At 36.5% G+C, this 13,490-nt stretch overlaps 1 protein-coding gene across 2 annotated transcripts in view; it reads left to right on the top strand.

The window, feature by feature from the left end:
• The window catches only part of EPYC (epiphycan), a 41,258-nt gene extending 28,351 nt beyond the window's left edge, over positions 1-12,907 (top strand). For both annotated transcript variants that reach the window (XM_081484319.1, XM_081484320.1), the window contains exons 3-6: positions 6,831-6,989; positions 8,322-8,524; positions 9,912-10,007; positions 12,660-12,907. In XM_081484319.1, the coding sequence (XP_081340445.1) occupies positions 6,831-6,989; positions 8,322-8,524; positions 9,912-10,007; positions 12,660-12,830 (629 nt within the window). In that variant the 3' untranslated portion in view covers positions 12,831-12,907. The remainder of the gene's footprint in view (positions 1-6,830; positions 6,990-8,321; positions 8,525-9,911; positions 10,008-12,659) is intronic.
• Positions 12,908-13,490: the final 583 nt, after the last annotated feature.

Raw genomic sequence — 13,490 nt, 5'->3', positions numbered from 1 at the left:
AAACTAGCTCAGAAAGGGTAGGAATTTTCCAGAGATCACACAGCATTAGTTTCACACATTGAGTTTTAAACAAGCTTGTTCTGATTCTTGAGTGTGTTCTTAGTGGAAACCAGGCTGCCTTTCCACTCAGTTCTAGGAGCAGAGAAAGGAAAAGGGAAGACGGTGTTCCATAATATTGGACTCCACTTTATAGGACCTGAAAGTTATGTAAACCAGGGCCTTTTGGGTCATAAAAGGAATTCCTGGTGCTAAATGTGAGTCTATGGTTTGTCTATATCTCATGTTAAAATTTATCAGTGTCAACCTTGGGAGGTATTCAAGTGGACTCACAGTAGAATACCTTTACACACATGGAGAATGTGTGTGCTCTGATGAGAGGGGTGCAGAAAAAGTGAATAGTTTCCATTGCGAAGGTTTACTTAGCATCAAGTGTCTCTGTACTGTAAGTTCTGGATATACCAAACATCTGTAAATGACTACCATTTTCACAGATATTTCTGTCTAGTACAGAGAGACAGACATGTAAACCAACTTAGAGACAGTAAGTGTTATAGTTAATATAAGAAAAAGTGTACAGAACACACTGAGAGAATGAAAGAGAGGAAAGAGCATTCAGATCCCCACTTTCAGATTTGCTGGATAGACAGTCTTGAGCAAAGCATTCAATATTTTTTTGCCTTTGTTTCCTCATCTAGCAAATGGGATAATCAGTAATAGATGTTACCTCATAGAGTTGTTGCAGGGATTAAGTGAATACATTTAGTGCCTGGCCCATAGTAAACATCATCAGTGTTAGTGATTCTCATTATTATTGATAGAAGATAATTTTTTAAAATTTACTCTCAACAAATTGTTCAGTGAATGATTCATTAACTGTAGGCACTGTGTTGTAAGCAGATGTCTAGAACATAACTCATTTTCACACCTGAAACCATTTCCCCCTCCACCCAGTCCCTGGTAATTACCAAGGTACTCTCTGATTCTATGAGTTACTCACTATTCACTAAGAAGTCCTATGAAAATTGTCTTTTGTGAAATGCTGCCAATACGCCAGTCACTAAAGTGTTTTATAGTGCGTCTTTGAAGAGACACAGTAGTACTAAGGTGCTAGTTATTATTATTTTCACTTTATAAGTAGGCAAACTAAAATTCTAAATACCATAAAAGTGGTCCAAGATCATGGAGGGGGTATGTAATGGTGCTGAAATGAAGACAGAAACCACTAAATCCGGTCTATAATGAATACATGTATTCTTTCCACACAGTCAGCTTTCCGTGGGGTGATAGACCATGCTAAAAACAGAACCCGGGAGACACACACACAATGAGAAGCAAATGTGCAGAAATTCCCAGCAGAATGCCTCCAAACAGGGAAATGAAATATCTCTAGAACATTACTTTCTTTTAAGTAATTTCAGAACTTTCAAAAGTTGACTGATCTGGAATTATCTGATGTGCCAAGAATAAGAGGAGTAGAATGCCCAATCTTTTAAAAAGCTCTAGTCAAATTTATGGCTCAATAATGTAAATTTTGAAACAAGAAAAATTATGACTTAAAAAAATGTGTTTCTTAAAGGAGTCTAAGTAATGAAATTAAAATTTTAATTCACATTTTACTTTGCACAAAAGTAAATTCTAAACTTTAAAAATTAAATTGTAAATTGTAAATTCGTTTAAGTCAAATTGTTTAGAAATATTTAAAGCATTAAAAACTGAAACATTATTGGTTACTATAAATATCAATTTCTAGAATATTCAGAAGCTACATTGAGTAAGCTTGAGTTATAAGTGGAAAAAAAACTAGAATTAAAAACAATTGTTGTGACTATATATAATTACTCTAAGCAATTACTGCTAAATGAGCATGGCCATGAATATATAGAAGAATGAAATGCTTTTATTCTTGAAACTTTGTGATAAGTAGCAAATATTTATTTATAATAATTAGAGAAATTAGCAAGTATTAAGTGTTTTATTGCTCTCCCTTAAAATTTTTTCTCAAACTTCCATTCCTAAAATAGCTTTCATTCCTGGAGTTGTTATAAGTGATTTTTTCTATTTAATGACCTTGTTTTCTTGGGAATCCTAACTCTATAATCAAAATCACTAAAATTCTCCTGCAATGCAGGAGACTTGGGTTCAATCCCTGGGTCAGAAAGATACCATGGAGAAGGAAATGGCAGCCCATTCCAGTATACTTGCCTAGAAAATTCCATGGACACTGGAGCCTAGTGGGCTACAGTCCATGGAGTTGAAAAGAGTCAGATACCACTTAACAACTAAACAACAACAACAATAAGACCTTAGTAGATGCATTACTAATTCTTGATCTCAAACCACAAATGGATCCTTCAACAAGGGCAACCAAATGTCCTGATTTGCCTGGGAGTGAGGGATCCCAAGACACGAGGCTTCCAATGCTAAAACCAGCAAAATCTCAGCTAAATGAGGATCACCAAGCAATCCCAAGAAAGTCTTCCATCACTTTTTTCTTCTATCTCTCATGGCTATTTTAATTTCTTCATCCATCTCACATCTATACAACCATTCTCTCCTTCTCCCTAAACTCCTCAAACTCGTCAGAAAGCTTAGCTTCCTCCTACACAAAGAAAATACAGTCTTCAGGTCAATGGCTCTTTGGTCTTTCTATTTTTAGACACATAATTTACCTACATCTATATCCACGCCCTACACATTTTACCTACATTTCCATCATCATCCAGCAAATTTGGAAACTCAGCAGTGGCCAAAGGACTGGAAAAGGTCAGTTTTCATTCCACTCCCAAAGAAAGGCAATGCCAAAGAATGCTCAAACTACCTACCGCACAATTGCACTCATCTCACACATTAGCAAAGTAATGCTCAAAATTCTCCAAGCCAGGCTTCAACAGTAGGTGAACTGAGAACTTCCAGATATTCAAGCTGGATTTAGAAAAGGGAGAGGAGCCAGAGATCAAATTGCCAACATCCATTGGATCACTGAAAAAGCAAGAGAGTTCCAGAAAAACATCTAATTCTGCTTTACTGACTATGCCAAAGGCTTTGACTGTGTGGATACCACAAACTGTGGAAAATTCCTAAAGAGATGGGAATACCAGACCACCTTACCTGCCTCCTGAGAAATCTGCATGCAGGTCAAGAAGCAACAGTTAGAACCGGACAAGGAACAACAGACTGGTTCCAAATTGGGCAAGGAGTACGTCAAGGCTATATATTGTCACCCTGTTTATATAACTTATATGCAGAGTACATCATGCTAAATGCTGGGCTGGAAGAAGCACAAAATGTAATCAAGATTTGCCGGAGTCCCGCTCTAGCTGGTCCAGGGGTCCCCAAGGGATGAACGGCATTGGCGAAAGGAAAAGAAAGGAGACAGAGAGTTTTTGATGGCCCAAAGACCATAATCTTTATTGCTTTAGTCTCTATTTATATAGCACGTGTTCTTCTACGTAATGATTCTTACAATATTTTTCCATTCAGATCAACATCCCCTGATTCTAAGATGTGTTAAAAGTTTTTTTCTAGTCTATTGTCACATTCTGGTTACATGTTTACCCCAAAACTTATTTTTATTTTACTAGAACATAGTCTATGAATCATATCATTCCATCTACTTTTTCTGTACAGCCTGCTACTACAGCGAATACAGCATCTTGCTTCAGTGAATAAGGACTATAGCGGTGTCTAAGGGCAAAAAGTTTCTCATAGTACAGCCATTGTCAGTGGTGGTTTGTTTACCATCTACCCACATAATACAAGACTATTTCTGGCAGGGACAAGTCTTTTGCAGTTTACCTAGAAACCATTTACAATACAATTCATATAGTTCTTTTCCGTTTATGCTTAGATTCTTAGATTTCTGTAATTTTCCCTGATACATGACCCAAGTTTTCCAGTCATCAATAACAATCTCCTCATGAGGCCAGGTCACAATAGGCTTAGGGCTTGTTTTCCAAATGATCATGGCCTTATTCCCTGGCTGAATGTTAGGGACCCACCAGGCAGGGGCCTCAGTAGGTTTAATCATTTTTGGAATGTTTCTCTGGGGCAAGGGATCATTTTTCTTTTTCCTGGACTCTTATGACCTCATCATGGAAGCCCCTACAACTCCAGCCATCAAAGAATGAAACACAGCTAGCCACAACAGAAGCATAGAAACAGGAAGGAGGGAAGGTTCTGATCCTGGAGACAAACAGCTTTGCAGTTTCTTCTTGATTGGTGCCGTGATTTGTCATCAGCAGTAGATCCAGAATGGCTCCCAACAAAGATTGCTGGGAGAAATATCAATAACATCAGATATGCAGATGACACCACCCTTATGGCAGAAAGTGAAGAGGAACTAAAGAGCCCCTTGATGAAAGTGAAAGATGTGTGTGAAAAAGCTGGCTTGAAACTCAGCATTCAAATAACTTAAGATCATGGCATCCGGTCCCATCACTTCATGGCAAATAGATGGGGAAACAATGGAAACAGTGGCAGACTTTACTTTCTTGGACTCCAAAATCACTGCAGATGGAAACTGCAGCCATGAAATGAAAAGACATTTGCTCCTTGGAAGAAAAGTTATGACAAACCTAGACAGCATATTAAAAAGGAGAGACGTTACTTGGCTGACAAAAGTCCGTATAGTCAAAGCTACAGTTTTTCCAGCAGTAATGTAAGGATGTGAGAGCTGGACCATAAAGAAAGCTGAGCACCAGAGAATTGATGCTTTTGAACTGTGGTGTTGGAGAAGACTCTTGAGAGTCCCTTGGACTGCAAGGAGATCCAACCAGTCCATCCTAAAGGAAATCAGTCCTGAATATTCATTGAAAGGACTGATGCTGAAGTTGAAGTTCCAATACTTGGGCCACCTCATGGGACAAGCTGACTCACTGGAAAAGACCCTGATTCTGGGAAAGATTGAAGGTAGGAGAAGAAGGGGACAACAGAGGATGAGATGGTTGGAAGGCATCACCAACTTGATGGATATGAGTTTGAACAAGCTCTAAGAATTGATGATGGACAGGGAAGCTTGTCATGCTGCAGTCCATGGAGTTGCAAAGAGCTGGACATGAACGAGCAACTGAACTGACTGACAGACAATCTCGCCTCTTCCCCTTCCTCCTATTACAACAGAGGAACTGTCTGTGCTCCCTCATGTGGGATGTAAATGCTTCCCATTGTGTTCAGTTCCATTTCCTGCTGCCCTCTCAGGATCCTTTTTATCTTCAATCTCTTTCCCTTTGGATACTTTACTTCAAATCTCTCCCACTTTAGTCCATTTCCTCATCATACACACTACAAATACGTCTTACAGTTATCACTATCTCTCTTTCCTTTTTCTTTACAGTCAAACACCTCAAAAACATTGTCTGCATGTTCTGTAACTATTTCCTCACCTCCTACATCCTCCTTTAGGGACTGTGATCTGGCTTCTAGCCTTATCACTCCACAGCTCTTACTGAAGTCTCCTATAACCTCCACAGTAACTACTCCAAGAGATATTTTTCAGTCCTTAACTGACATCTCAGCAGATTTAGATTATTTTCTGTTTCCTGTTCCTTCAAACTATCTCTCCACTTGGCGTCCATAATACTGACCATCTATTATCCTTCTTTTCTTCTGACCATTGCTTCTCTATCTCCCTTAGAAGCTCTCTGTCCTCTATAAGACCAATAAGCAGAGAGTGAAGGAGGGGGCTGTGTGTGTGTGTGTGTGCGTGTGTGCGTGTGAGAGAGAGAGAGACAGAGAGAGAGAGAATAGATTAATAAATGGAGATATAATATAACTTGAATTTTTTAGGGGGGATCTGTTGCCTTTTCTATCACATTATCAGAGCCAAGCAAGCACCATCTTTTATCTTGATAACTCATTGCCCCTATGCCCATCCCACTTTACTGCTCCCCATCAATCAGTCTTCCAGCTCACCTTCAAGCAGGGTGATATCTTAATATGCAAATCTGATCATGTAATACTCCTGCCCATCCTTAGGACAAGAGACAAAACCTGTAACACAGCCCATAAGGCCTGTGTGTTTTCTGTCCTACACATTCCAATGCTTCTGTGCTGTAGCTACAGGGACCACCTCTCAGTTCCCCCAGAGTGAAGGGACCTGGTACGTGCTGCGTCCTCTGCCTGCAGACTCTTTCCGCTTGGCTGAACAGTCAGGTCCTGCTCTTCTTGGGATTTCCACTCAGTTATCACCTCCTCAAAGAACCATGACTCTCAGACTAGATCAAATTCTCCTATTTTATGCTTTTATGATATTCCATGACATTTACCACATCATCACTGTATTTGTGTGATTAACATTCATCTTACACAGCAGATCATGAAACAGAAGTGTGTCTTTGTGCTTACCACTGTTTCACCAGCTACCACAGTGCAGCTTACATAGAATAGATTCAATAAATGCATATTGAGTGATTACTATTAATGATAATTGCCCTACCTTTTCCCTTGATTTTATTTCAGTGGAGTGTTTAAATACTGAATGAAAGATCTAATAAAAATATTATATGTGATGTTTTAAATTTATAAAAACTGCCATCTTAATATTTACTTCTGAAAATAGAATTTTCAATAAATATAAAATCAACAATCATGCAATTTCAGTAGATAATTTAAAATAAAATTTCAAAACATTACAAAGAATATATTAATTATTGGGGCAGCCTGGGTTGTTATATTTGACTTTAGTATTTTATTTATAAAAAACTACATGAGAAGATATTAAATATGCCAGAATAGTCTATATGAGACTGTAATCTCGCTTAACAAACATTTGTAACCCCATTATTTGTTAGAAATTGCTTGTTGCTTACATATATTGTTTGCCTCTCTTTTAGACTTTCCAACCTGCCTTCTGTGTACTTGTATAAGTACCACCGTATACTGTGATGACCATGAACTTGATGCTATTCCTCCACTGCCCAAGAACACAGCTTATTTCTATTCCCGTTTTAACAGAATTAAAAAGATCAACAAAAATGATTTTGCAAGCCTAAGTATGGATGCTGGCACTAATATCTTTCCCTTTTGTTTCATAAATGTTTTCATTATAAAATGTTGGTATCGAAAGTGAAACTTGAATATCAAAATATGTCTCAAAAATCAATTTTTACTTATTTGTATGCTTGAAGGTTTATTTTAATTACGATAAGAAAGAATGATCAATCATTAAAAGTTGTTATGAAACTATGTGGATTTCCCAAGTGGCATTAGTGGTAAAGAATCTGCCTGCCAATGCAGGAGACATAAGAAACATGGGTTTGATCCCTGCATAGGGAAGGTCCCCTGGAGGAAGCCATAGCAACCCAGTCCAGTATTCTTGCCTGGAGAATCCCAATGACAATCCTTAGTCCATGAGGTCACAAAGAGTCAGATATGATTGAAGTGATGTGACTTATGCACATGAAACTATATAGTTGTTAATATTCTCAAACTATTTTCAAGTAAACAAAAATCACAAATAATTATATTTTATAGGCTAAAACTCATTATCACATTGTCACAATAAGAGCAGAAAGTCATGACCATATATTTAGTAGGATCTGGCTTGTTCGAATAGACTTCCATTGAAGCACAATTAAAAAAAAAAAGCACAATTTGTTTATAATTGATGAATGCAAATCTAAATTCTGACCTTACGATTGTTGCCAACTTTGAAGAAAGTTGGTATTTGTCTTCATTAAGTGTTTTAATCATTTGAAAATTTCTTTTCAATGCCTTTTTAATGCATTCTTTTTAATGCCTAAAATTTCTTTAATTAATGCTAATTCATCTATTACTGTTAGAAAATATAATAATCTGCCAGCACGGAGAAAAAATATTTTAAATAGTAAGATCCAGACAAAATTTATGAGGAATATAGGAAAAAGATCAATTATTTTAAATATAATGAAATAAAATGTGTCAATTTCTTTGCTAAGGCTACACTTTCTTTGGAGTGCATAAATATGAATAGTATTTGGAGGAAATCCAGGTGGTTCAGTGGTAAGGAACCCACCTGCCATTGCAGGAGACACAAGGGAAGGGGTTCAATCCCTGGGTCAGGAAGATCCCCTGGAAAAGGGAATGGCAACCCACTCCAGTATTCCTGCCTGGAGAATCCCATGGACAGATGAGCCTAGAGGGCTGTAGTCCATGGGGTTGCAAAGAGTCAGACATGACTGAGCAGCAGCAGCAGTCTATTAAATTTTTATAAAGTTGTTAGAAATAATTGTTTCATTAACTATTGCTAATTCATGTTTACATTTGTTTATATGTGGGAAATCTTGTATTTATATTTTTAGGTGAGTGAAGCATATTCAACTACTTCTCTGATTTTTCTCTTCCAGATGATCTAAGAAAGATTGATCTGACATCAAACTTAATATCTGAGATTGATGAAGATGCATTCAGAAAGCTGCCTCAACTCCGAGAGCTTGTCCTGCGTGACAACAAAATCAGGCAGCTCCCAGAACTGCCAACCACTTTGAGATTTATTGATATCAGCAACAATAGACTTGGAAGGAAAGGAATAAAGCAAGAGGCATTTAAAGTGAGTTTTAAGTTTGAATATGAAATACTTCAATCTTCCCGTTCCCTTTGCTATCAGTGTCTAGCCTTTTTATTTCCACAAAGGGATTCAATTTGATGAGACTTCTAATGCCTAAAATAAACTTTGGGAAATACTGTGTTCTGGTACATTCTGAGGCTGCTCAAGAACCAAGAACAGAAAGCCTAGCTGGAATAAGAAGTGGGTGGAGCACCAGTCTGTTAAGATGCACCTAAGAATGCTATAAGCCAAATGACTCATATTTACCAAGGCTCCACTCAAGGAGAGTACTTTGTGTGGTTGGAAGGACAGTTATTTGTACAGAGTGTGGGTGGTGCCTTGAGGGTAGAAGCCTTCTAAATTATCTGCAAGGGGGATGGATTCAGCTAATCTTATGAATTTCATTTTCTAAGTGAAGGAAACAAGTTTGGGGTTAGAATGGCTTTGCTTGGCATAACCACAGAGAGTCTGAGAACAGTACCAGTTTGGCTTTCTTACCCATTCTTAACTCCCTTCGAGCTGCTTCTCTAAATATCTGTTGAACAAATAAATTTAAGCTACTGTTTGAAGGGACATCTCACAACTTCCATGGAGGCTACAAGGGGTTGTGTGGATGTGCTAGCCCTGGGCAATGGTAGAAAGCCTGGATCTCGACTAGTGCTCCTGTGACACCACTGTGGCGGGCAAGGGAGTTAGGACACCTCATCAGAGCCTGGCAAGGATCAAATCTAGTCCCCTTACTCAGAGTCTATTGGCATGGTCACAGGTTGTCCTGTGACATTTGGTCGGAGTAGATCTGGTAGTGTCTAAACGTATATTCTGTCTTGTTAGGCTGCCCTCTTGGTACTTGCGCTGGAGATGGTAGGATTTTCTCGGGGAGAATTTCTCATTTTCCCATTCCTGTAACATGAAGGAAATTCTTGTTACTTCTCACCATAATCCTCAAAATTTTATTGCAGAATCTCTATGTGGGAAATCAATGCCTTGCTTAAACTGAGAAAGTTAGAGTGGACAAAGTAGGTTCTTCCCAAGACTAAGAAAGATGTTTCATCTACATCGAGAGATATTTGCTTGCTATCAGTTCTTGCAGAACTCATTTGAATTGTCCAGGAACACAGAAAACTAATTTGCCTGAACTTTAGAAAGCATGGCAACTCATTGCAATACTCTTGCCTGGGAAATCTCATGGACGGAGGAGCCTGGTAGGCTACAGTCCATGGGGTCACAAAGAGTCGGACATGACTGGGCGACTTCACTCACTCATTCACTTAGAAAACAAGACCTGAACAGGCATGTGTTATTTTACAAATAGTTTCATGGACAGGGGATGAGCGATACGACTGTGGCACCTCTAATTTCTATTAAGGCCCTACATTTGGAATGTTTACAGGATATGTATGATCTCCATCATCTCTACCTCACGGATAACAACTTGGACCACATCCCTCTACCACTCCCGGAAAATCTGCGGGCCCTTCACCTCCAGGTAGGCTTCTACTAGTAAGTTATGCCCAACACATCCATGCAAAACAGATGCAAATGGAAGGAAGCCACGATGCAAAAGCTGTGTATAATGGCATGTTAATACTCTGTGATAGTTTTTTTTTTCCTTCTCTCATTTATTCTCACTCTCACTCTGAGTACAAGGTGTTTGCATATTCATGACTCTATCTATACTGATTTATTTCTGATAACTTTAGTCTTGATTTTCATTTTTTGCCAAGTCATGATGCATCTTTTTGGCACACAGATCTTCTTTTTTAGAAAATAAGAGCTTCATCTGCTGAAGAAATGTGTGAAGTAATCTTCATTTCCAATGAAATGGAAGAGAATAAGAGAGAAAGAAAAATTTAATTTGATTTCTAGCTTTCAGAGGAAAAAAAAATGTCAGTTTTAGCTCTTGATTTTAGGTTCCATAAACTGAGTTAAATTCAATCCTAGGACATTCTTATCTGCTGAGAGATGATGGACTTTCATCTCTCTGGATTAAGAAAATGCAGTTTTTTCTAAACCAACATATTTGAAAGCTTGCATTATTTTAAATTCCTTTAAGCTACATTTTATCTTTGAAGTAATGAGTGAAAACATATTTTTAAAATGTTACGGTCTAATATTTCCTAAATATTGCATTGACCAAGAAGTTTGTTCATGTTTTTTTCTGTAAGATGTTATGGAAAAACCCGAACAAACCTTGGCCAAACAAATATACTCCACTGAAGTACATTACAATAGGATCAATTAAAAAACACTTTTGGTTGTTGAAACAAAGAAAGATAAATTACTTCTTATTTCAGATGTAACTTTTGGTATACAGTTGTAATCAACTTTCTGTAATAATTTCATCTGTTCTATGGAATAAATCTGTAGAGAACACAACAATTATGTGCTCAAAGACACACTATCATAGTGCAATATTACAATCTTTTAGGAGGAAAAGTATAAACCATCACAAGAAGTGATTCTGCTATGTGAGAGCAAGTCTGATTCTTTTTTTTTTTACTCTGTGAATTCTGTGATTATTTACCTCTGTGTCCTTTCTTCCATTCCTATTAACATCTTTCCATACTTCTTTTTGGTGTCTTTGTGTGTGTATCTGTCTATGACTCTTAGATATCTATCTCTTGGGAGTTTTTCTGACTATTTAACTTCCTTAATGTGATGCCCTTTCTAGTCCTTATCTGGTTTCTGGATGGCTCTCTATTGGTCTTCCTTTTTTCTGGGGGTGAATGTCTATGTGAATGAGAATTTCTTGCCTGGTTTAGGATTAGAAAGAGGATTTTCAAGGGAACCATAAAAGGAACTGGAAATTCTTTCCCAATTCTGAATTAAATTTCATTACTACTATCTGATGATATTGAGTCTACAGAGTACCCTGGTCTCTGATGTTATATTTAAACATAATGTGCTTGCATATACAATCTAAGATTTTTTTTGAAGTGATTGGCTTTATATTCCCTATTCTAAGGTTTAAAAAAGTATCAAGTGAACACTTAAAAATATTTCTCTTTCACAATCACTTCACCAATATCCAGTATAAAGCTGTTTTTAATTTACATTGTCTTCATTTTATATTTATTTTTAATGCTTATATAAAAATCTTTTGTGATTCATTTGAAAAATATTTTCGAACATACTATAAGAATGACAGATCTGGCAAAAGCAGATTCCCTGGGCTGAAATTCTACTTGACACTATTTAATGATTGAACAAATATCTAAATCTCCCGGCATCTCAGTTTTAGTTTATGAAGTAGGTGCTGCATTCACTGATACATGACAATGACTTAAAGGTATGATAATTATTAACTGTGTATCTATTACCTATCAAAGAAAATAGAATAGTGCATAGGCACTAAATCTGTATTATTCCTCATGGACACTTTGTAAAATAGAGAGTCAATCTATCAGAAAGATATAACGCTTATAAATACATATGTACCTAACAACAAAGCCTCAAAATTTATAAGGACTTCATGATTAGAATTGAAGGGAGAAAAAGACAATTCAACAATAATAGTTAGATTCCTCAATATTCTGCTTTTAATAATGGCTAGAACAACTAGCCATAAGATCAACTAAGAAACAGAAGATTTGAGCAACACTATATACCAACTAGCCCTAACAGTCATGTACAAAGCTTTCAACCCAAGAGCCATTTTGACATTTTTTTTTTCTCATTCTTGAACTTTCCATGCATATTCTTCAGAATTTGAACTTGGCGTTCTGTCTGGGATATTCTTACCTCAGCTCTCCCATGCCCATGTTTCCTTGTCATTCCATTCTCAGCTCCATTGCTGTCTCTTAAGATAATTTTTCACAGACACTTTCCTTTCTTCTCAGTTCAGATTATTTTTGGAAATAATTTGTTTTCTTTAAATTTGTTTTTTCATCTCATTATCTTATATTCTCATTACTGAAGTCTAAGCTCCATAAAGGCAAGCATATGTCTAATATGTTTACTGGTTTATCCTCCCTGCTTTAGAAAGTGTTGATGTATACAATAATTGCATAATGTGCATTTCTGGATGAGAGAAGGAACGAAAGAGTAAAAGCAGGGGTGGAGCAAAATGGACTATATTATTAATCAATACTAGGAATATGAGATAACTCATCTAATAATTTATCTTAATCTTTTTTAGAATAACAACATTCTGGAGATGCATGAAGATACCTTCTGCAATGTTAAAAATTTGACTTATATTCGTAAGGCACTAGAGGATATTCGACTGGATGGAAATCCTATCAATCTCAGCAAAACTCCTCAAGCCTATATGTGCCTACCTCGTTTGCCTATTGGGAGTCTTGTCTGATTTCAGATAATGGTTAGCATTATGATGCCTCCTATAACAAAATGATTCTTTCTGTTCTCTTAAAAAAGAAAACTCAGCATGATACTTTCAAAATATGTTTTGGAAGATGATATAAGTACATAAAATGCAGCTAAAAGTTTTAATATATGATAGCAATTTAATAGTCTAAGAAAGCACAAGATGAACCAGAAATAAACCAAAAAATGTCCAGAAATAGCAAGACTAAGAGAAAATATTTCACAGATATTCTTATAAATCACATGTAATTTTCAAGTTTTAGGAATTCATATCCTATATAATTTTAAATTAATCATGTAACAAAAATTAACAGTGTAGGTATATTGCCAAGATTTAAATGTTTTTAATTAAACTTTTCTTTTTACTAAAGCATGTTTTTATTTTCAAATTCATTAAATAAAATTAAGAAAAGAATAAAAATACTTGAAAATTATAAGGGCCTTGTGGAAAATATTGATTATAATCACAACATGCAAATAATCATAATAATACACACAGCTTCAGTATTTTAACAATAATATTTTATCATCTTAAAGCCCTGCCAACTCGTTTTAGACCTTTCCTAAATCATTAGTTAACTGGTAATATTTCTGTGCCTGTGGAAAAAATAAATCACAGAAAATGGAAAATATAAACAATAAT

The sequence above is a fragment of the Giraffa tippelskirchi genome, chromosome 4, assembly GCF_054371585.1.
Source record: "Giraffa tippelskirchi isolate mGirTip1 chromosome 4, T2T-mGirTip1v1.2.pri, whole genome shotgun sequence".
Lineage (NCBI taxonomy): Eukaryota > Metazoa > Chordata > Mammalia > Artiodactyla > Giraffidae > Giraffa > Giraffa tippelskirchi.
This window is presented reverse-complemented; position numbering and strand designations above follow the sequence as displayed.